Below are 24324 nucleotides of genomic sequence, written 5' to 3'. Positions count from 1 at the left end.
GGTGCACTTGGAAGGAAGCATATTTTTTATAATATTAAATCGTCAGCCCATCCGGTTCTGGGCTCTTCACTATTGCTGTACTTTCAAGTGCATATTGCATCTCCTCGTATGTTATCGGTTCTTCTAAGGCAATTTTTCTGTTGCTATTTTAGGTAACTTCGCACTGTTTAGATATCCCTTTGTTTTTTGTTTTCTTATTTGTTCTTCTTCTATCCCTCCTTTTTGCCTCACCATGTATAGGGAGCTATAATAACTATGGAACACTCTTACCATCTCAGTTGTTGAATATATCATTCCCCCTTTATTATTTTTTATTCTCTCTATATAGTTTATTGTTTTTTTTTTTTTTAAATAGTTTTGCTTGATATTTCCCGGGTGTATTTCCCCATTTATATCTATTGTTTCTTCTTCCATTAAATCTTTTAACTTATTCTTTTTCATTACCAATACCCGTAGAATCTTTGGGCTGACTTTCTTTTTATGGTTTTTGTTCCAATTCGTATATTTCTACTATTAATTTTTTTTTCATTTATTCTATCCTTCTTTTTCTTTGAACCTATTGATAATAATACTCCCCTTATGAAGGCCTTATGGGCTTCCCAAATTGTGGCTTCCGATACCTCATAGTGTGTGAAGTATTGTTCTAATTCTTTTCTTATTATCCCTTCCACTTCTGTATCGGATCTTCATTTTATTTCCACATCTTTGTACTCTTCTGAGTGTTATTACCCTTTATTTTCATTATTACAGGGGCATGATCTGAAATTGTAGTTATTTCTATGGATGCTTTTACTAGTGATTCCAGCAATCTGTGATCTAGCAGAATAGAATCCGGTCTGGAATACGTCCCCGGCACGGAGGAGTGAAAGGAATAATCTTTTACTCCAGGATGTAGAATTCTCCACACGTTTACTATTTGAGATTGAAACCTCTTTTTTCTAACCATACCGAGTTGCTGTTCCTCAATCCCCCGTGCCGGTCAGGTACTATCCAGTCGTTGGTCCGTACAAAAATGTAGGTCTCCTGCTATAATTAACTTGCCTTGTTTGAACTCCATTAATTTTCGCCTTATTCCTGTAAAATATCTTTTTGGGGTTTTATTAGGACAATAAACACTATTATATTTTCTAGTTACTGCTTGTCTACATTGGTTCTATATTAAGTTATTTTGATTATCTTCCTCCCTTATATTTAGATTTATATATCTATAGATGCCCTCCCTATTGCCCAGCATATTATGAGTTAACATCTCAAGACCTTAATTGCTACTGATTTATAGGCAGGTATGCCTAGAGTGCATGATTGTGCTTCATCTATAACATTAGCAGTTTCTTTTGGTTTTTGATTGTTACATTTCTTGTGCTACATTTTTGGGAACTTTACTTTTCCCTTTTGCCTTATATGGTTATCTAAATACTATGTTTCATCTGGCACATCCCCACAAGTTGCTTGCTGCGCACTTTGCATGCCTACGCTCGCTTAGCTGTCTTTTGATGCTGCCCTGCAATCCTTTATACAGTTGTTGAGACCTTTTTTTTACATATTTAATGAAGATTTTACAAATGTTACAATTATCTGCCTCTTTCTCTCCTTAGAATGCTTATCAAGCTCCTGAAGAAGCGAGTTATCGTGAAACATGTAGAGCCTTTGAGCGTACAGTAAAGGTTATTAACCTATACATGTCTTGTATGACATGATTTTTTTACATTTATAGTCCATATTGCAGAGGTTTAGTTGCTATTGCAAATAGTTTACAGTATTTTAAATGTCTTTTATTGTAATGTATTAATTGTTAATAAAATATTATTGTTTATTTTTCTATAATTGGTGCCTGGAAAGTCAATTTTTTCTACTTCTTTTTTTATTCAGCCCTAACCTCGTTAAGAAATGGAATGTCATTTTCTTAATAAAGATTTTTTTAATAATGGTGTTATTTTTATTCCCAGATATTTTAGTTCTCCCTTTCCCCAGGAAAATGGGAACTCTGCCCTCAGAGCTGCAGACTCTTTTTTTCCCAGACTTATATTTAAAATTTCTGATTTAACTGGATTTATCTTTAAATCTGAAAGATCACCGTAATCTTTCAATTTTTTAATCAGATTTGGGAGTGTTATTCTGGGATTAGTTCTTTAAAAAAGTATGTTGTCTGCATAGGCTGCTATTTTGTGTTCCTTGTCTCCTATTTTCACTCCCCTTATATCTGCACTATATCTTATATATAATTGTTCCAGCAATAGTACAAACAGAAGGGGAGAGAGTGGACACCCCGTCTTGTCCCATTAAACATCTCAAAGTAAAATGACAAACCACCATTAACTCTCAGCGCTGCTGTTGGTCGGTTATACATTGCTTTTATCGATTGAGTCCTCCTAGGCCCTATATCCAAATTCTCTATTGTTTCCATCATACATCCCCTGTCTACTCTGTCAAATGATTTTTCAGCATCTATTGACAAGAGCAGATCGGGGGATCCACCTCTTTTAGATTTCTGCAATAGGAGTAGCGTTCTAATTCCGTTGTCTTTTCATTCACTTCCTGGGATAAACCCGTTTGATCTGCATGTATCCACTCAGGCATCAGCTCTTTTAATCTGGTGGCTAAAACGTTTGCGTGTAGCTTAGTATCTGCATTCAGCAGCGCAATTGTTCTATAACGAGAGCATATTGTTGCATCTTTTCCTTCTTTTGGGATCACTGTGACATATGCCGTCAAAGATTCTTTCCTCATCTCATTTTCTTCTTTTACCCCATTCATATATGCACATAACTTGGGAATTAATTAATCTTTACATTTTTTATAATATTTAATCGTCAGCCCATCCGGTTCTGGGATCTTCACTATTGCTGTACTTTTAAGTGCATATTGCATTTCCTCGTATGTTATCGGTTCTTCTAAGGCCATTTTTCTGTTGCTATTTTAGGTAACTTTGCACTGTTTGGATATCCCTTTGTTTTTTGTTTTCTTATTTGTTCTTCTTCTATCCCTCCTTTTTGCCTCACCATGTATAGGGAGCTATAATAACTATGGAACACTCTTGCCATCTCAGTTGTTAAATATATAATTCCCCCTTTATTATTTTTCATTATCTCTATATAGTTTATTGATTTTTTTATTTATTAATAGTATTGCTTTATATTTCCCGGGTTTATTTCCCCATTTATATCTCTCTTTGGCCCCTCTACTGAACGCCTGTCTTGTTTCTTCTTCCATTAAATCTTTTAACTTATCTCTTTTCATTATCAATACCCGTTGAATCTCTGGGGTGACTTTCTTTTTATGGTTTTTGTTCCAATTCGTATATTTCTACTATTAATCTATTTTTTTTATTTATTCTATCCTTCTTTTTCTTTGAACCTATTGATAATAATACTCCCCTTATGTAGGCCTTATGGGCTTCCCAAATTGTGGCTTCCGATACCTCATAGTGTGTGAAGTATTGTTCTAATACTTTTCTTATTATCCCTTCCACTTCTGTATCGGATCTTCATTTCATTTCCACATCTTTGTACTCTTCTGAGTGTTATTACCCTTTATTTTCATTATTACAGGGGCATGATCTGAAATTGTAGTTATTTCTATGGATGCTTTTACTAGTGATTCCAGCCATCTGTGATCTAGCAGAATAGAATCCGGTCTGGAATACGTCCCCGGCACGGAGGACTGAAAGGAATAATCTTTTACTCCAGGATGTAGAATTCTCCACACGTTTACTATTTGAGATTGAAACCATACCGAGTTGCTGTTCCTCAATCCCCGTGCCGGTCAGGTACTATCCAGTCGTTGGTCCATACAAAAATGTAGATTTCCTGCTATAATTAACTTGCCTTTTTTGAACTCCATTAATTTTCGCCTTATTCCTTTAAAATATCTTTTCGGGTTTTTATTAGGACAATAAACATTTGCTTACGTACATTCCATTCCTTGCAGATGTCCCTTCAGGAAGATATACCTCCCTTCGGGATCTACCCTCCTATCTTCTACTAAAACTTCTCGTGCTACCCCAATTGTGACTCCTTTAGCTCTCTTGGTTGGGGAATCCCCATAATACCATGTGGGATGAAGTCTAGAATATGACTTTATATTTGTGTCCTCTGCTATACAAGTCTCCTGTAAAAAGACTAAACTTCCAGAGTATCTTTCGATTTCCTTCAAAGTCTTTTTGTTGGAGTGTTTAAAGTGTTTGTAAACCCTTACACACCACTTTTACCTACAGGTAGGCCTATAATAAGGCTTATAATAAGGCTTACCTGTAGGTACCGTGAATATCTCCTAAACCTGCATCGTTTAGGGGACATTCACTGTATCAGCATGTTACAACGTCATCGGCGCATGCGCACTGAAGAAACGACTCGCTCGGTAGCGCCGGAGCCCGCGATACCCGGAATTAACTCCGGAAGAGATGTCGCCGGCCAGACGAGGACTGCTGCGGGGGCTTCGATCTAAGGCAAGTAATTCATAATGAGATAGTATGCTATGCGTACTAGCTCATTATGCCTTTGTCTTGCAGGTTGGTTTTTTTTTGTTCGTAGGTTTACAACCACTTTAAGCCTCTTACATTATATGTTAGGAAATTCAAAGTATTAATTTTATTTTTGTTTCTCTCTCCCTTTCCCCAGTTGTATCCCCAAATCCCCAAACCTCTACGCTCCCTCTAAAGTGAGCTCGGGCTTCAAGGGGATTTGTTGGGGCTCTGCAAGGGGTGAGGAATCGGAGACTCAAAACTAAAATATGATCGTATTCATCAGAATTTTCTTCTTGTTTACCGTCCTCTATTCTAAACCCCGTACCTCCCATCCCCCCCTCCTCCTCCCCTCCCCACCCATTCACCCTCCCCAACCCCCCTACTCTGATTTAGGGATCTAATTTTCCCTGGTTGTAGATAGATGTATAAATTTGGGTCATCTAGTATCCATCTACTTTCTTATGATGGGTTAAACTCTGTCTGACCTGATGAGTGGGCTTCCCTCACTCTCCTAGGTAAGGACCCCCAACCTCTTAATTATTTGTTACACTTCTCCTCATCTTACCCCCTCCCCCTTCGAGCCCGCACCTATTATCGTTCTGGGCTTCCCATTGAAGTTGTCTTGCTTCTTATTTTTTCCTCCAGCTTTCCATTTTTCTTCAGCACTAATTGCCATTGGTCATCAGAAGGTTGTGTTCTTTTCTTCCTTTTATCTGTTCAATCTCTGGCATGGAAAAAGATCCAATTTATCACAAATTTCACTGATCTACCATTTTTCTGCCCAATCAAGCATGCTGGAAACCCCAGTTATGTTGTAGATCTTGCTTACCCATTGATTCTACAAGGGGGTTTTTTAATGTCTCCTTCTGGTTAAAGTTTCCCGTGAGAGATCAGCAAATATCTGCAAAGTGATATTTTCATATTTTAAGGACTGTCCTCCTCTCATATTTTCCCATATTTGTGTCTTTTCCTCATAGTTATCTCTAGGGATTTCTACTTGTATTCCTTGTGGTTTTCTGATCCGATGTACTCTTTTCATTTTTAAGGGGTCGTTCTCTGTTCTACCTAGAACAGGGTTAAATATCTTTTTTATTATTCCTATTAGATCTTCTTCCTGTTTGACCTCCGGTATTCCACATATTCTCAAGTTTTTTCTTCTGTATCGATTTTCTTGATCCTCGAGTTTATAGGCCACATTCCTTGGTTCTATTTGTAGTGTTTCCATTTCCCCCTTCGGTTCCATTATTACTGCTGAGTTTGTGCCGGTCCTCTTTTCTATGTCCTCCACCTTCCTGAGAATCTCACCGAGATCCTCATGTCATTTTGCCATATCTGTTTTAAGGAGTTTTCCAGTTTCGCAAACCTTGTTACCATTTTCGGATTTTGTAAGTAGATGTGTATTTTTAGGCCTCCTGTCCAATTTCTGTGTCACTTTTATACTCTATTTCAGTCCTCGATCGACTAAATATACTGCCCCCCCCCCCCCGATAGTCTACATTGATTTCTTTTATTGCCTCCTGTCAGCTGTTTCAATCGGTCTCCCATTTGTTTTTCCATTGTTAGTTTCTCATTACTTCCATCTTGAGTCGTATATTTTTTAATTGATCCAGGGCTTGCGCTTATTTTTTGATGGTTTTTCCAGTCCGTCCCCTTTAGCTGGTTTCCCTTTAATCTTTTCCTTATCTTTATTCTTTACTTCTTTTAACTTCTCTCTTACAACTCCTGATGGGAAGTCCACTGTTTTATTCCTTTCACTTCAGCCGTATAACGTTTTCTTAACTTTACTTCAAAAAGCGCTCTCCTGAGGGGGTTACCGTGCGGGCGCGCTCCCGAGTCCAGCATTTGTGTCCATAGACACAGAATTCCAGACTTGGCCCCGCCCCCCAGAGCCTGCGTCATTGGATTTGATTGACAGCAGCGGGAGCCAATGGCTGCGCTGCAATTGATCTATCCAATCAAGAGCCGAGAACCCCGGGGCAGAGAGGGAGAGCGTGTCTCTGCCGAGGGAACGAAGGGCTTAGGTGAGTAAGATGGGGGCTGGGGGGCTGCTCAGTGACAGAAGTTTTTTCACCTGAATGCATAGGATGCACAAAGGTTTACATTTCCTTTAATTCTTCTTTATCAACACACCAGTCTTCTCATTTTTAGTCAAGACTCAGTTTGTTATCCAGTCAGAGTATATTAATAATAATCATAGTAATATTATTTATAATGATACTTTGCGGTAAATGTTGCTATTTGTAGGATGATGTCATATTGGAGGAATATTTTATTTCTTTCTTTATATTTGTTGTTTCTTCTCTAATAATAAAATCTGGGATCAGGCGGAACAACGAATGATGGTTGGTGGCTCTATTTTGAGGAAATTTTGTAGCAGCCAATTAGATATCAGCTTTCATCAGCCTAGACAATGAGCCACACTTTCTGATTGGTTGCTGTGATTTGGGTGGTTTGAATGCTGCAATCACCTCGCAGACCGGTGAGTGTGAGCAGATTAGGGCCATCATGATGGGCTGTCCATAGATATGACCAGACATGAGCGACTGTCTGATGGTACACGGGGGATACAGAATATTCACTGATGGAGGAGTCATAGGCCGGTGTGTGCGGCGTCCTTTGCGCTCCAAGGTGGGGGGATGGGAGAGTCAGTGGAAGGTTATATCCACAGGAAAGACAATCTCCTCTCTGTGACTGAATCATTTATGAGCAGTCTGAGAGCGACACAAGATACGAGGCGCCTGATCTGTCCCATCTTCCCTCTATGCTAGTGACCCCTGCCTTCATCTTTACCCCCATCCTTCTGTCTTCACCCATCCCACCATCCTCATCTGTCCTTACATCTTCACCCATCCCTCTGCCTTCATCCACTCTTATCCGTCCATCTTCACCAAACTCTCTATCCTCATCTGTCCTTCCATCTTCACCCATCCCACCATCCTCATCTGTCCTTCCATCTTCACCCATCCCTCTGCCTTCATCCACTCTTATCCGTCCATCTTCACCAAACTCTCTATCCTCATCTGTCCTTCCATCTTCACCCATCCCTCTGCCTTCATCCACTCTTATCCGTCCATCTTCATCAAACTCTCTATCCTCATCTGTCCTTCCATCTTCACCCGTCCCTCTGCCTTCATCCACTCTTATCCGTCCATCTTCACCCATCCCACCATCCTCATCTGTCCTTCCATCTTCACCCATCCCTCTGCCTTCATCTTTCCCCCCATCCTTCTGTTTCCATCTTCATCTGCCCTTCTGTCTTCAACCTTTCCTCCACCCCTCTACCTTCATCCTCCCTTATCTGCCTTTCCATCCTCATCCATACTTCTTAATCCAACTCTCCACCCTCATCCACCCTTATCTGCCCTTTCCATCCTCATCTACCCTTCTGTATTAATTTGCCCCCCCACCCCCATCCACCTCTCCCAGTTCATTTACTCCTCCATCTTCTCCCATCCTTCTAGCTTCATCCATCCTTATCTACCCCTCCATCCTCATCCACCCACCCTTCACCTTTCCCTCCCTTTCATGTACCCGCTCCACCTTAATCTGCCCCTCCTTATTCATCCATTCCTCTGTCTTCAGCTGCTCTGTCTCCATCCACCCCTTCATCTACATCTGCCATTGACGGACCCCCGTACTCAAGATGAGTCTGCCCGCCGTAAATGCTTCCTCTGTCCGGTACCACACAATCCCTCAGAGCACCCAGTCATTGGCTGTAACTCAATGTAGGGTGAGAACAACAGACAGGTACAAACAGAAAAAACACTCAGGGGCAATGCCCCCTCCCTTGGATTCAGGGCGGGGTAAACTGTCCAATCAGCAATAAGGAACACACAGGCATTCATACATTTGAACAAAAGACCACCTTATTAGCAGGGAGGGCAGTTGGAGGAATCCCCTCCTCCCCTCTCTGCCCTGCCACCTGGTTTACATGCCAGGAACACGAATACAAACATCCATCCCATAATACACTTCTCCCAAGACAGACACAACAGAACAATGGGACACGGCCACATCCCAAACGATCCCAGCAAAGAGTCCACAACAGCATGAGACAACACACAATATATACATATATACAATATACCAGTGTGGCTGTACAGCGTGTCCAACTAGCACAGATCATAGTGGGGTTCACGGTCACCCTGTGCCCCTAGTGGACACAGGGTGATTTACACATAAGAGGGGCCGGGGGAGCTGGACACGGAGTCACCAGAGCTCTCCAAGGTAAGCTGAGTTCAACATGCCCCCCTGCCCCTCCATCCTCATCCACCCCTCTGACTTTATCTTCTCCACTGGGAATCACAGGGGGCACTAGGAATCTTCTCCACTAGGAATCACGGGGGGTATAATATAATATGTTAGGGGGCAATACAAAGTCATGTGATTGATGGGGGGGGTCAGTACAACAATGTCATATGATAGATGAGGGGGGTGGGGGCAGTACAATGTTCCATGTTGGGTAACAGTACTGTAATTTTTTTTGGAGGGGGTAGTACAATGTGTTGTATTAGGGGCCATACAAGGCACCATGTTGTGGACATCACAATACAATGGACCATGTCACAGGGGCAGTATAATTGTGGTTGTAGTACAGTGGTTCATGTTGGGCGGAGTAGTACCATGCACCGTGCTGTTGGGGTTGTAGTACAATGGTCCATGTTGGGGTTGTAGTACAATGGTCCATGTTGGGGGGAGTAGTACAATGCTCCATGCTGTTGGGGTTTCAAGTACAATGGTCAATGTTGGGGGGAGTAGTACAATTTTCCATGTCGAGGGGAGTAGTACAATGCATCAGGCTGTAAGGGTTGTATTACAATGGTCCTTGTTGGGGGGAGTAGTACAGTGGTCCTTGTTGGGGGGAGTAGTACAATGCTGTTGGGTGTTGTAGTACAATGGTCTATGTTGGGGGGAGTAGTACAATGCACCATGTTGGGGGGAGTAGTACAATGTTTCATGTTGGGGGGAGTAGTACAATGTTTCATGTTGTGGGAGTAGTACAATGTTTCATGTTGGGGGGAGTAGTACAATGTTTCATGTTGGGGGGAGTAGTACAATGTTTCATGTTGGGGGGAGTAGTACAATGCTCCATGCTATAAGGGTTGTATTACAATGGTCCTTGTTGGGGGGAGTAGTACAATGCGCCATGTTGGGGGGAGTAGTACAATGGTCCTTGTTGGGGGGAGTAGTACAATGTCTCATGTTGGGGGGAGTAGTACAATGTTTCATGTTGGGGGGAGTAGTACAATGGTCCTTGTTGGGGGGAGTAGTACAATGTCTCATGTTGGGGGGAGTAGTACAATGTTTCATGTTGGGGGGAGTAGTACAATGTTTCATGTTGGGGGGAGTAGTACAATGCTCTATGTTGGGGGGGAGTAGTACAATGTTTCATGTTGGTGGGGAGTAGTACAATGCTCCATGCTGTTGGAGTTGTAGTACAATGGTCTATGTTGGAGGGAGTAGTGCGATGATCCATGTTGGGGGTGGGGGGGAGTACAATGTACCATGGAGGGATAGCAAAATGCTCCAGACAATCCACCAGATATATGCGAACCCCCCCCCGCATTGTGGTGTATGTTTTTCATGCAGATTGGTGCTCTACGGACAGGGGATGGGCCCCCGGGGAAATTGTTCATTCAGATACTGTTCATCTCTGCAGATTGAGGAGAAATCTCCATCTCTGTTAATAACGGAGGCTGCGTCTGAATGTCTCCCACCTGGTCACATGACACCCCCCCCCCGGGCAGATGTAATAATATTAGTAGGTCAGTAATGGCAGCTCCCATCTTCTATACAGTTCCTCTGAGCATTTCCTGCTTCAATTCCATCCTTTATTCATCCTGGAGGACAATCTGTGACAGCAGGGGGGCTAAGTGACTGCAGTAACATTGTCCTGTGCTGGGGGCCGAGTATAGGCGAGTGTTGGGCAAGGTCTGAGTATAGGCGAGTGTCGGGCAAGGGGCAGAGTATAGGCGAGTGTCGGGTCCAGGGCCGAGTATAGGCGAGTGTTGGGTCCAGGGCTGAGTATAGGCGAGTGTCGGGTCCAGGGCTGAGTATAGGCGAGTGTCGGGTCCAGGGCCGAGTATAGGCGAGTGTTGGGTCCAGGGCCGAGTATAGGCGAGTGTCGGGCAAGGGGCCGAGTATAGGAGAGTGTGGGGCAAGGGGCCGAGTATAGGAGAATGTGGGGCAAGGGGCCGAGTATAGGAGAGTGTCGGGCAAGGGGCAGAGTATAGGCGAGTGTCGGGCTTGGGGCCGAGTATAGGAGAGTGTCGGGCAAGGGGCTGAGTATAGGAGAGTGTCGGGCAAGGGGCCGAGTATAGGAGAGTGTCGGGCAAGGGGCAGAGTATAGGCGAGTGTCGGGCTCGGGGCCGAGTATAGGAGAGTGTCGGCAAGGGGCTGAGTATAGGAGAGTGTCGGGCAAGGGGCCGAGTATAGGCGAGTGTCAGGCAAGGGGTCGAGTATAAGAGAGTGTCGGGCAAGGGGCCGAGTATAGGAGAGTGTCGGGCAAGGGGCCGAGTATAGGCTAGTGTCGAGCAAGGGGCAGAGTATAGGCGAGTGTCGAGCAAGGGGCAGAGTATAGGCGAGTGTTGGGTCCAGGGCTGAGTATAGGAGAGTGTCAGGCAAGGGGCCGAGTATAGGAGAGTGTCAGGCAAGGGGCCGAGTATACGCGAGTGTCGAGCAAGGGGCAGAGTATAGGCGAGTGTCGAGCAAGGGGCAGAGTATAGGCGAGTGTCGAGCAAGGGGCAGAGTATAGGCGAGTGTCGGGTCCAGGGCTGAGTATAGGAGAGTGTCAGGCAAGGGGCCGAGTATACGCGAGTGTCGAGCAAGGGGCAGAGTATAGGCGAGTGTCGAGCAAGGGGCAGAGTATAGGCGAGTGTCAGGTCCAGGGCTGAGTATAGGAGAGTGTCGGGTCCAGGGCTGAATATAGGAGAGTGTCGGGTCCAGGGCAGAGTATAAGCGAGTGTCGGGTCCAGGGCCGAGTATAGGAGAGTGTTGGGTCCAGGGCCGAGTATAGGAGAGTGTCGGGCAAGGGGCCGAGTATAGGAGAGTGTGGGGCAAGGGGCTGAGTATAGGAGGATGTGGGGCAAGGGGCCGAGTATAGGAGAGTGTCGGGCAAGGGGCAGAGTATAGGCGAGTGTCGGGCTCGGGGCCGAGTATAGGAGAGTGTCAGGCAAGGGGCTGAGTATAGGCGCGTGTCGGGCAAGGGGTCGAGTATAGGAGAGTGTCGGGCAAGGGGCCGAGTATAGGAGAGTGTCGAGCAAGGGGCAGAGTATAGGCGAGTGTCGAGCAAGGGGCAGAGTATAGGCGAGTGTCGGGTCCAGGGCTGAGTATAGGAGAGTGTCAGGCAAGGGGCCGAGTATAGGAGAGTGTCAGGCAAGGGGCCGAGTATAGGCGAGTGTCGAGCAAGGGGCAGAGTGTAGGCGAGTGTCGAGCAAGGGGCAGAGTATAGGCGAGTGTCGAGCAAGGGGCAGAGTATAGGCGAGTGTCGAGCAAGGGGCAGAGTATAGGCGAGTGTCAGGTCCAGGGCTGAGTATAGGCGAGTGTCGGGTCCAGGGCTGAGTATAGGAGAGTGTCGGGTCCAGGGCAGAGTATAGGCGAGTGTTGGGTCCAGGGCTGAGTATAGGAGAGTGTCGGGTTCGGGGCCGAGTATAGGCGAGTGTCGGGTTCGGGACCGAGTATAGGCGAGTGTCGGGTTCGGGGCCGAGTATAGGCGAGTGTCAGGTTCGGGGCCGAGTATAGGCGAGTGTTGGGCAAGGGGCCGAGTATAGGCGAGTGTCCGGTTCAGGGCTGAGTATAGGCGAGTGTCGGGTTTGGGGCCGAGTATAGGAGAGTGTCGGGCAAGGGGCCGAGTATAGGCGAGTGTCGGGCAAGGGGCAGAGTATAGGCGAGTGTCGAGCAAGGGGCAGAGTATAGGCGAGTGTCAGGTCCAGGGCTGAGTATAGGCGAATGTCGGGTCCAGGGCTGAGTATAGGAGAGTGTCGGGTCCAGGGCTGAGTATAGGAGAGTGTCGGATTCGGGGCCGAGTATAGGCGAGTGTCGGGTTCGGGACCGAGTATAGGCGAGTGTCGGGTTCAGGGCCAAGTATAGGCGAGTGTCAGGTTCGGGGCCGAGTATAGGCGAGTGTCGGGCAAGGGGCCGAGTATAGGCGAGTGTCCGGTTCAGGGCTGAGTATAGGCGAGTGTTGGGTTCGGGGCCGAGTATAGGAGAGTGTCGGGCAAGGGGCCGAGTATAGGCGAGTGTCGGGCAAGGGGCCGAGTATAGGCGAGTGTCGGGCAAGGGGCCGAGTATAGGCGAGTGTCGGGCAAGGGGCCGAGTATAGGCGAGTGTCAGGTTCGGGGCTGAGTATAGGCGAGTGTCAGGTTCGGGGCCGAGTATAGGCGAGTGTCAGGCAAGGGGCCGAGTATAGGAGAGTGTCGGGCAAGGGGCCGAGTATAGAAGGGTGTGGGGCAAGAGGCCGAGTACAGGCGAGTGTCAGGCAAAGGCCGAGTATAGGAGAGTGTCGGGTCCAGGGCCGAGTATAGGAGAGTGTCGGGTTTAGGATTGGAGTTCACTGTCAGTGGCAATTGATTCATTGTATATACTGTAATCCAGCACCCCATCCCCCAGTACTCTCCCCTCACACTATCAGGTCTGGAGGCCTCCTAGGCTGTGCTTAGTATTGTAGATGGACAGCTCCCTCCACAGGACACACATTGTAAAACAACTTATCTCCCACCAAACAGAAATGACGTAATACAAAGGACCACCCATGAGCAGCAAAGACCCGCCTACTGACCGCCAAATGTCACTTACCTATTAACAGCTTTGGGAAGTTGGAGGTCTCGATGTTGTGGTAATAGATGATGGAGGTGATGGCGGCCAGGAAGGCCATAACTGCTGGCATATAGAGGTGCAGATGACGGGACTCGGAGGACCTGCAGAGGAGAGAGAATCACATCTGAGTATCCAACACCGACTCTCACCAATGCCCGTACTCTCATCCCAACTCCGCCAATGTCCCTACTATCACCCCAACTCCGCCAATGCCCCAACTCTCAACCCAACTCCGCCAATGTACCAACTCTCACTCCAACTCCTCCAATGCCCCAACTCTCACCCCAACTCTGCCAATGCTCTGACTCTCACCCCAACTCCTCCAATGCCCCAACTCTCACCCCAACTCCTCCAATGCCCCAACTCTCACCCCAACTCCCCCAATGCTCTGACTCTCACCCCAACTCCTCCAATGCCCCAACTCTCACCCCAACTCCGCCAATGCCACAACTCTCACCCCAACTCTGCCAATGCTCTGACTCTCACCCTAACTCCGCCAATGCCCTGACTCTCAACCCAACTCCGCCAATGTACCAACTCTCACTCCAACTCCTCCAATGCCCCAACTCTCACCCCAACTCCGCCAATGCTCGGACTCTCACCCCAACTCCGCCAATGCCCCGACTCTCAACCCAACTCTGCCAATGTACCAACTCTAACCCCAACTTCGCCAATGCCCAGACTCTCACCCCAACTTCGCCAATGCCCAGACTCTCAACCCAACTCCGCCAATGCCCCGACTCTCAACCCAACTCTGCCAATGTACCAACTCTCACCCCAACTTGGCCAATGCCCCAACTCTCAACCCAACTCCGCCAATGCCCCAACTCTCACCTCAACTCTGCCAATGCCCCGACTCTCACCCAGGCTCCACCAATGCCCCGACCCCGACTCCACCAATACCCTGACTCTTACTCCGACTCCACCAATGCCGCCTCTCACCGACTCCCTCAATGCCCCAACGACACCCCCTATAGGACGGGTGGTTGTATCTCTTCTCACCCATACAGTGACTGCACTGTACCGCTCCCCTCAGACTGGCAGCAATACATTGTCTGTGGATGATCCTTCCCTGCAGTCCAACAACAGGCACTGCCTAGTATGTAATACAATAACGGAAATATAGAACAGCAAAACTGTGAAAAGCATGTGACATGAGGGGTTCCTTTCAGGGGATCCATAGATCAATCAGCCCAGATAAAGACCAGCAATGTATGTGCCGCATCACATGGCAGGCACAGTGAACTGATCCAGAAATCCCTCCTTGTCTGTAAAGATGATGGACATGCCAGGAACAGAGAACAATACTTTCTGAGCTCCACCCCCGCCAACCTCCATGGGTTCCCAGAGCCGTCATTGGCTGCAGGAGTGTGCTTCAGTGTTTCTGTAGGATACTAGGCAGCTCAGCGTCCACCAATACATGAGCCTGCGCAGCCCTACACCATGCAGGAAACACTGAGGTGAACACAGCACCCCTGAGAACTGGAGAAGTAGAGATCCAACCACGTGGCATCACAGATCCCACTCCTGAGGACACCAGGTGTGCCAGTATGACCTTAGATTCCACACACCCAAGGATCTCAGCCATGTCATTGTCCCCTCACAGATCCCACCCCTTAGGATTACAGCCATGTAATTGTCTCCTCTCAGATCCCACCCATGTCATTGTCTCCTCAGAGAACTCACCTCCAAGGATCCCACTCATGCCATTGTCTCCCCACAGATCCCACCCCTAAGGATCCCAGCTATGTCATTGTCTCCTCACATATCCCACCTCTAAGGCTGCCAGCCATGTCATTGTCTCCTCACAGAACTCACCTCTAAGGATCCCAGCCATGTCATTGTCTCCTCACAGATCCCACCCTTAAGGATCCCAGCCATGTCATTGTCTCCTCACAGATCCCACCCCTAAGGATCCCAGCCATGTCATTGTCTCCTCACAGAACTCACCTCTAAGGATCCCAGCCATGTCATTGTCTCCTCACATATCCCACCCCTAAGGATCCCAGCCATGTCATTGTCTCCTCACAGAACTCACCTCTAAGGATCCCAGCCATGTCATTGTCTCCTCACATATCCCACCCCTAAGGATCCCAGCCATGTCATTATCTCCTCACATATCCCACCCCTAAGGATCCCACCCATGTCATTGTCTCCTCACAGATCCCACCCCTAAGGATCCCAGCCATGTCATTGTCTCCTCACAGATCCCACCCCTAAGGATCCCAGCCATGTCATTATCTCCTCACATATCCCACCCCTAAGGATCCCAGCCATGTCATTATCTCCTCACATATCCCACCCCTAAGGATCCCAGCCATGTCATTGTTTCCTCACAGATCCCACCCCTAAGGATCCCAGCCATGTCCGTGATGGGAGGTGGAATGTTCCGTGACGGGAGGTGGAATGTTCTGGGATGGGAGGTGGAATGTTCCAGGACAGACGGTGGAATGTTCCGGGACTGGCGGTGGAATGTTCTAGGATGGGAGGTGGGGACAGGCAGTGGAATGTTCCGGGACAGGCGGTGGCATGTTCTGGGATAGGCGGTGAAATGTTCCAGAATGGGAGGTGGAATGTTCCTGGATGGGAGGTGGAATGTTCCGGGACAAGCGGTGGAATGTTCCGGGACAGGTGGTGGAATGTTCTGGGATGGGAGGTGAGGACAGGTGGTGGAATGTTCCAAGACAAGCAGTGGAATGTTCCGGGACAGGTGGTGGAATGTTCCGGGATGGGAGGTGAGGACAGACAGTGGAATGTTCCAGTATGGGAGGTGACAGGCGGTGGAATGTTCCTGGATGGGAGGTGGAATGTTCCTGAATGGGAGGTGGAATGTTCCGGGACAAGCGGTGGAATGTTCCAGGACAAGCGGTGGAATGTTCTGGGACAGGCGGTGGAATGTTCCGGGATGGGAGGTGGAATGTTCCGGGACAGGCGGTGGAATGTTTTCCGGGATTGGAGGTGGAATGTTCCTGGATGGGAGGTGGAATGTTCCTGGATGGGAGGTGGAAGGTCCCGGGTCAAGCGGTGGAATGTTCTGGGACAGGCGGTGGAATGTTCTGGGACGGGAGGTGGAATGTTTTCCGGGATGGGAGGTGAGGACAGGCGGTGGAATGTACTGGGATAGGCGGTGGAATGTTCCAGAGCGAGAGGCGAGGACAGGCGGTGGAATGTTCCGGGATGGGATGTGAGGACAAGCAGTGGAATGTTCCGGGACAGGCGGTGGAATGTTCTGGGACGGGAGGTGGAATGTTTTCCGGGATGGGAGGTGAGGACAGGCGGTGGAATGTACTGGGATAGGCGGTGGAATGTTCCAGAGCGAGAGGCGAGGACAGGCGGTGGAATGTTCCGGGATGGGATGTGAGGACAAGCAGTGGAATGTTCCGGGACAGGCGGTGGAATGTTCTGGGATGGGAGGTGAGGACAGGCGGTGAAATGCTGAAATGCTCCGGGGCGAGAGGCGAGGACAGGTGGTGGAATGTTCCAGGATGGGAGGTGAGGACAAGCAGTGGAATGTTCCGGGACAGGCGGTGGAATTTTCCGGGACAAGCGGTGGAATTTTCCGGGACAAGCGGTGGAATGTTCTGCGATAGGCGGTGGAATGTTCTGGGATGGGAGGTGAGGACAGGTGGTGGAATGTTCTGGGATGGGAGGTGAGGACAAGCAGTGGAATGTTCCGGGACAGGCGGTGGAATGTTCCTTGATGGGAGGTGGAATGTTCCGGGACAAGCGGTGGAATGTTCCGGGACAAGCGGTGGAATGTTCTGGGACAGGCGGTGGAATGTTCTGGGACGGGAGGTGGAATGTTCTGGGACGGGAGGTGGAATGTTTTCCGGGATGGGAGGTGAGGACAGGCGGTGGAATGTTCCGGAGCGAGAGGTGAGGACAGGCGGTGGAATGTTCCGGGATGGGAGGTGAGGACAAGCAGTGGAATGTTCCGGGACAGGCGGTGGAATGTTCTGGGATGGGAGGTGAGGACAGGCGGTGGGATGTTCCGGGACAGGCGGTGGAATGTTCCAGGATGGGAGGTGAGGACAGGCAGTGGGATGTTCTGGGACAGGCGGTGGAATGTTCCAGGAATGGGAAGTGGAATGTTCCGGGACGGGAGGTGGAATGTTCCAGGACAGGTGGTGGAATGTTCCAGGAATGGGAAGTGGAATGTTCCGGGACGGGAGGTGGAATGTTCCAGGACAGGTGGTGGAATGTTCCAGGAATGGGAAGTGGAATGTTCCGGGACGGGAGGTGGAATGTTCCCGGGACAGGCGGTAGAATGTTCCAGGACAGGCGGTGGAATGTTCCGGGACAGGCGGTGGAATGTTCCGGGACGGGAAGTGGAATGTTCCGGGACAGGTGGTGGAATGTTCCGGGACGGGAGGTGGAATGTTCCGGGACGGGAGGTGGAATGTATCGGGACAGGCAGTGGAATGTTCCAGGACAGGAAGTGGAATGTTCCGGGACAGGAAGTGGAATGTTCCGGGACAGGAAGTGGAATGTTCCGGGACAGGCAGTGGAATGTTCCGGGACAGGCAGTGGAATGTTCCGGGACAGGCAGTGGAATGTTCCGGGACAAGCAGTGGAATGTTCCGGGACAGGCGGTGGAATGTTCCGGGACAAGCGGTGGAATGTTCCGGGACAGGCGGTGGAATGTTCTGGGACAAGCGGTGGAATGTTCCGGGACAAGCAGTGGAATGTTCCGGGACAGGTGGTGGAATGTTCCGGGACGGGAAGTGGAATGTTCCGGGACAGGTGGTGGAATGTATCGGGACAAGCAGTGGAATGTTCTGGGACAGGCGGTGGAATGTTCCGGGATGGGAGGTGGAATGTTCCGGGACGGGAAGTGGAATGTTCCGGGACAAGCAGTGGAATGTTCTGGGACAGGCGGTGGAATGTTCCAGGACGGGAAGTGGAATGTTCCGGGACAGAAAGTGGAATGTTCCGGGACAAGCAGTGGAATGTTCTGGGACAGGCGGTGGAATGTTCCAGGACGGGAAGTGGAATGTTCCGGGACAGAAAGTGGAATGTTCCGGGACAAGCAGTGGAATGTTCCGGGACAGGCAGTGGAATGTTCCGGGACGGGAAGTGGAATGTTCTGGGACAAGCAGTGGAATGTTCCGGGACAGGCGGTGGAATGTTCCGGGACAAGCAGTGGAATGTTCCGGGACAGGCGGTGGAATGTTCCAGGACGGGAAGTGGAATGTTCCGGGACAGAAAGTGGAATGTTCTGGGACAAGCAGTGGAATGTTCCGGGACAGGCAGTGGAATGTTCCGGGACGGGAAGTGGAATGTTCTGGGACAAGCAGTGGAATGTTCCGGGACAGGCGGTGGAATGTTCCGGGACAAGCGGTGGAATGTATCGGGACAAGCAGTGGAATGTTCTGGGATGGGAAGTGGAATGTTCTGGGACAAGCAGTGGAATGTTCCGGGACAGGCGGTGGAATGTTCCGGGACGGGAAGTGGAATGTTCCGGGACAAGTGGTGGAATATATCGGGACAAGCAGTGGAATGTTCTGGGACGGGAAGTGGAATGTTCTGGGACAGGCGGTGGAATGTTCCGGGACAAGCAGTGGAATGTTCCGGGACAAGCGGTGGAATGTTCCGGGATGGGAAGTGGAATGTTCCGGGACAGGTGGTGGAATGTTCCGGGACGGGAAGTGGAATGTTCTGGGAAAAGCAGTGGAATGTTCCGGGACGGGAAGTGGAATGTTCTGGGAAAAGCAGTGGAATGTTCCGGGACAGGAAGTGGAATGTTCTGGGACAAGTGGTGGAATGTTCCGGGACGGGAAGTGGAATGTTCTGGGACAAGCAGTGGAATGTTCCGGGACAGGCGGTGGAATGTTCTGGGACGGGAAGTGGAATGTTCTGGGAAAAGCAGTGGAATGTTCCGGGACAGGCGGTGGAATGTTCCGGGACGGGAGGTGGAATGTATCGGGACAAGCAGTGGAATGTTCCGGGACAGGCGGTGGAATGTTCCGGGACGGGAGGTGGAACGTTCTGTAGTTATCGGCACTCACCCGTCGGACACGATACCCTCGGCGATCTCACAGACGAGGACGAAGAGGAGGATGAAGGTGAGGATCCAGCGCAGGTTGTGTCCCGGGAAGTGCAGCCATGTGCTGTGATGGATGTGAACCTTCGAACTCTGACTGCCCCAACCTGCAACACAAACACCCCCGAGGGGGCAATTAATCATCAGCACAGAGAGATCAATACCCCCTCCCCCATCACACAGTACAGAGAAGGTGACCAATCCTGGAGTGTTATTTTAGATGGAGTAGGAAATAATGAGACCCCCCCTCCCCCACACAGGTTGTAGCGGCTCCTCTCCTGGACAGAAATGACTTCCTCTGATTTCCCCGCACACTGTGAGCTTCTCACCATGTGCATTAGAAGTCAGATAAAGCCCCGCCCCATTTCCTGGCTGGAGAACATGCTGACCCCACCCATCAAGGAATTTGATGTTTGCATAACTCCTCCCACTACTTGCCCCAGGAATGAGGGGTCTTGGGAGGAGTAGTGAGGCCGGGGGCTGGGATGTTTCCAGGAAGCTATATCCCGCCCCCTGCCGACTCCTCCCACCAGCCATGATCTGCCTGCATTGCATAGAGAAGCACAGAGACCCGGTGATGACATCACAGGGACTAAAAAAAGGAATTTTCATTAAAAAAGATGTTAATTATTGTTCTGTAATTCCACATCATTCGCGGTCCGGACCGTCCACAGGATTTGTTTCTACTCTGTAATTTTCATATCAAATGTCAGTAAATCCCCAGCGGTATCACCCCATGGGCGCCGCGCCCTACCCTTCCCTTCCCTTCCCTTCAATCCTCTTCCCTTCCCTTCCCCTCTCCTCTCCTCTTCCCTCCTCTTCCCTCCCCTCCCCTTCCCTCCCCTCCCCTTCCCTTCCCTTCTCTTCCCTTCCCTTCAATCCTCTTCCCTTCCCTTCCCCTCTCCTCTCCTCTTCCCTCCTCTTCCCTCCCCTTCCCTTCCCTTCTCTTCCCTTCCCTTCAATCCTCTTCCCTTCCCCTCTCCTCTCCTCTCCTCTTCCCTCCTCTTCCCTCCCCTCCCCTTCCCTCCCCTCCCCTCCCCTTCCCTTCTCGTTAATACTGGAGGAACGTTACCAGCAAACTACGGAACGATCGGTTCTAGAGTGTTACCCAGAGCCATATACTGCGGCTGTGCAGAGCCCGGGGGGGGGGCAGGGGGAGGGAATTCAGTGAGTTCATAATAAGATCCCCGACATCATTATTATCACCCTCTGAAGAGCAGGAAGAAGAGTTACATTGTTGCAGAGCTTCGAACACTTTACTTGTTCTCTTTATTATTACACTTTATATGAATCGGATTGTTTATATAATTTAGGTTTTATTATTATTCACTTTTCTGCATGTAGAAGGTTTTCACTTTGTTCTTTATAATACACTTCAGCTGAGAATTATTACTGAACGGTGCAAACCAACCTTTGTTACTCTAATGGCAGGGGGTCAAACCCACTCACTTTTTCTGTTATTAAGACCCAAATCATTATCACCTCTGAAGGTTGGACTCCGCAGAGGGTCTAACACATCAATATATTACAATAATATTGTCAGCACTTGTCACCTTATTTACATTTATAAAAATTTCTAAGAGGAATAGAGCCACGCCTACTTTTTTCCTGGGTAATAAGGTGATTGGTCCCTTCATGGTGACAGCTTCCCCTCCACCTCCCACGACAGCTTCCCCTCCACCTCCGACCACGACAGCTTCCCCTCCACCTCCGACCACGACAGCTTCCCCTCCACCTCCCACCACGACAGCTTCCCCTCCACCTCCAACCACGACAGCTTCCCCTCCACCTCCCACCACGACAGCTTCCCCTCCACCTCCCACCACGACAGCTTCCCCTCCACCTCCCACGACAGCTTCCCCTCCACCTCCCACCACGACAGCTTCCCCTCCACCTCCCACCACGACAGCTTCCCCTCCACCTCCCACCACGACAGCTTCCCCTCCACCTCCGACCACGACAGCTTCCCCTCCACCTCCAACCACGACAGCTTCCCCTCCACCTCCCACCATGACAGCTTCCCCTCCACCTCCGACCACGACAGCTTCCCCTCCACCTCCCACCACGACAGCTTCCCCTCCACCTCCCACCATGACAGCTTCCCCTCCACCTCCGACCACGACAGCTTCCCCTCCACCTCCCACCACGACAGCTTCCCCTCCACCTCCCACCACGACAGCTTCCCCTCCACCTCCCAAGACAGCTTCCCCTCCACCTCCCACCACGACAGCTTCCCCTCCACCTTCAACCACGACAGCTTCCCCTCCACCTCCCACCACGACAGCTTCCCCTCCACCTCCCACCACGACAGCTTCCCCTCCACCTCCAACCACGACAGCTTCCCCTCCACCTCCCACCACGACAGCTTCCCCTCCACCTCCCACCACGACAGCTTCCCCTCCACCTCCCACGACAGCTTCCCCTCCACCTCCCACCACGACAGCTTCCCCTCCACCTCCCACGACAGCTTCCCCTCCACCTCCCACCACGACAGCTTCCCCTCCACCTCCCACCACGACAGCTTCCCCTCCACCTCCCACCACGACAGCTTCCCCTCCACCTCCCACCACGACAGCTTCCCCTCCACCTCCCACCACGACAGCTTCCCCTCCACCTCCCACCACGACAGCTTCCCCTCCACCTCCCACCACGACAGCTTCCCCTCCACCTCCCACCACGACAGCTTCCCCTCTCCACCTCCCACCACAACAGCTTCCCCTCCACCTCCCACCACGACAGCTTCCCCTCCACCTCCCATGACAGCTTCCCCTCCACCTCCCACCACGACAGCTTACCCTCCACCTCCCACCATGACAGCTTCCCCTCCACCTCCCACCATGACAGCTTCCCCTCCACCTCCCACCACGACAGCTTCCCCTCCACCTCCCACCACGACAGCTTCCCCTCCACCTCAGACCACGACAGCTTCCCCTCCACCTCCGACCACGACAGCTTCCCCTCCACCTCCCACCACGACAGCTTCCCCCCCACCTCCCACCATGACAGCTTCCCCTCCACCTCCCACCATGACAGCTTCCCCTCCACCTCAAACCACGACAGCTTCCCCTCTCCACCTCCCACCACGACAGCTTCCCCTCCACCTCCCACCACGACAGCTTCCCCTCCACCTCCCACCACGACAGCTTCCCCTCCACCTCCCACCACGACAGCTTCCCCTCCACCTCCCACCACGACAGCTTCCCCTCTCCACCTCCCACCACGACAGCTTCCCCTCCACCTCCCACCATGACAGCTTCCCCTCCACCTCCAACCACGACAGCTTCCCCTCTCCACCTCCCACCACGACAGCTTCCCCTCCACCTCCCACCACGACAGCTTCCCCTCCACCTCCCACCACGACAGCTTCCCCTCCACCTCCCACCACGACAGCTTCCCCTCCACCTCCCACCATGACAGCTTCCCCTCCACCTCCCACCATGACAGCTTCCCCTCCACCTCCGACCACGACAGCTTCCCCTCCACCTCCCACGACAGCTTCCCCTCCACCTCCCACCACGACAGCTTCCCCTCCACCTCCGACCACGACAGCTTCCCCTCCACCTCCCACCACGACAGCTTCCCCTCCACCTCCCACCACGACAGCTTCCCCTCCACCTCCCACCACGACAGCTTCCCCTCCACCGACCACGACAGCTTCCCCTCCACCTCCCACCACGACAGCTTCCCCTCCACCTCCCACCACGACAGCTTCCCCTCCACCTCCCACCATGACAGCTTCCCCTCCACCTCCCACCACGACAGCTTCCCCTCCACCTCCCACCACGACAGCTTCCCCTCCACCTCCCACCACGACAGCTTCCCCTACACCTCCCACCACGACAGCTTCCCCTCCACCTCCCACCACGACAGCTTCCCCTCCACCTCCCACCACGACAGCTTCCCCTCCACCTCCCACCACGACAGCTTCCCCTCCACCTCCCACCACGACAGCTTCCCCTCCACCTCCCACCACGACAGCTTCCCCTCCACCTCCGACCACGACAGCTTCCCCTCCACCTCCCACCACGACAGCTTCCCCTCCACCTCCCACCACGACAGCTTCCCCTCCACCTCCGACCACGACAGCTTCCCCTCCACCTCCGACCACGACAGCTTCCCCTCCACCTCCCACCACGACAGCTTCCCCTCCACCTCCCACCACGACAGCTTCCCCTCCACCTCCCACCACGACAGCTTCCCCTCCACCTCCCACCACGACAGCTTCCCCTCCACCTCCAACCACGACAGCTTCCCCTCCACCTCCCACCACGACAGCTTCCCCTCCACCTCCCACCACGACAGCTTCCCCTCTCCACCTCCCACCACAACAGCTTCCCCTCTCCACCTCCCACCACAACAGCTTCCCCTCCACCTCCCACCACGACAGCTTCCCCTCCACCTCCCATGACAGCTTCCCCTCCACCTCCCACCACGACAGCTTCCCCTCCACCTCCCACCACGACAGCTTCCCCTCCACCTCCCACCACGACAGCTTCCCCTCCACCTCCCACCACGACAGCTTCCCCTCTCCACCTCCCACCACGACAGCTTCCCCTCCACCTCCCACCACGACAGCTTCCCCTCCACCTCCCATGACAGCTTCCCCTCCACCTCCCACCACGACAGCTTCCCCTCCACCTCCCACCACGACAGCTTCCCCTCCACCTCCCACCATGACAGCTTCCCCTCCACCTCCCACCATGACAGCTTCCCCTCCACCTCCCACCATGACAGCTTCCCCTCCACCTCCCACCACGACAGCTTCCCCTCCACCTCCCACCACGACAGCTTCCCCTCCACCTCAGACCACGACAGCTTCCCCTCCACCTCCGACCACGACAGCTTCCCCTCCACCTCCCACCACGACAGCTTCCCCCCCACCTCCCACCATGACAGCTTCCCCTCCACCTCCCACCATGACAGCTTCCCCTCCACCTCCAACCACGACAGCTTCCCCTCTCCACCTCCCACCACGACAGCTTCCCCTCCGCCTCCCACCACGACA

The 24324-nt window shown here is 51.2% G+C and overlaps 1 protein-coding gene across 2 annotated transcripts in view; it reads right to left on the bottom strand.

Moving 5' to 3' along the window:
- ABCC8 (ATP binding cassette subfamily C member 8) overlaps positions 1 to 24324 on the bottom strand; it is a 261472-nt gene that overhangs the window by 178697 nt on the left and 58451 nt on the right. For both annotated transcript variants that reach the window (XM_073603932.1, XM_073603931.1), the window contains exons 2-3: positions 19285 to 19426; positions 13256 to 13377 (exon numbers count right to left, since the gene is read on the bottom strand). In XM_073603932.1, the coding sequence (XP_073460033.1) occupies positions 13256 to 13377; positions 19285 to 19426 (264 nt within the window). The remainder of the gene's footprint in view (positions 1 to 13255; positions 13378 to 19284; positions 19427 to 24324) is intronic.

This window comes from Aquarana catesbeiana, linkage group LG11 (assembly GCF_042186555.1).
Source record: "Aquarana catesbeiana isolate 2022-GZ linkage group LG11, ASM4218655v1, whole genome shotgun sequence".
Lineage (NCBI taxonomy): Eukaryota > Metazoa > Chordata > Amphibia > Anura > Ranidae > Aquarana > Aquarana catesbeiana.
This window is presented reverse-complemented; position numbering and strand designations above follow the sequence as displayed.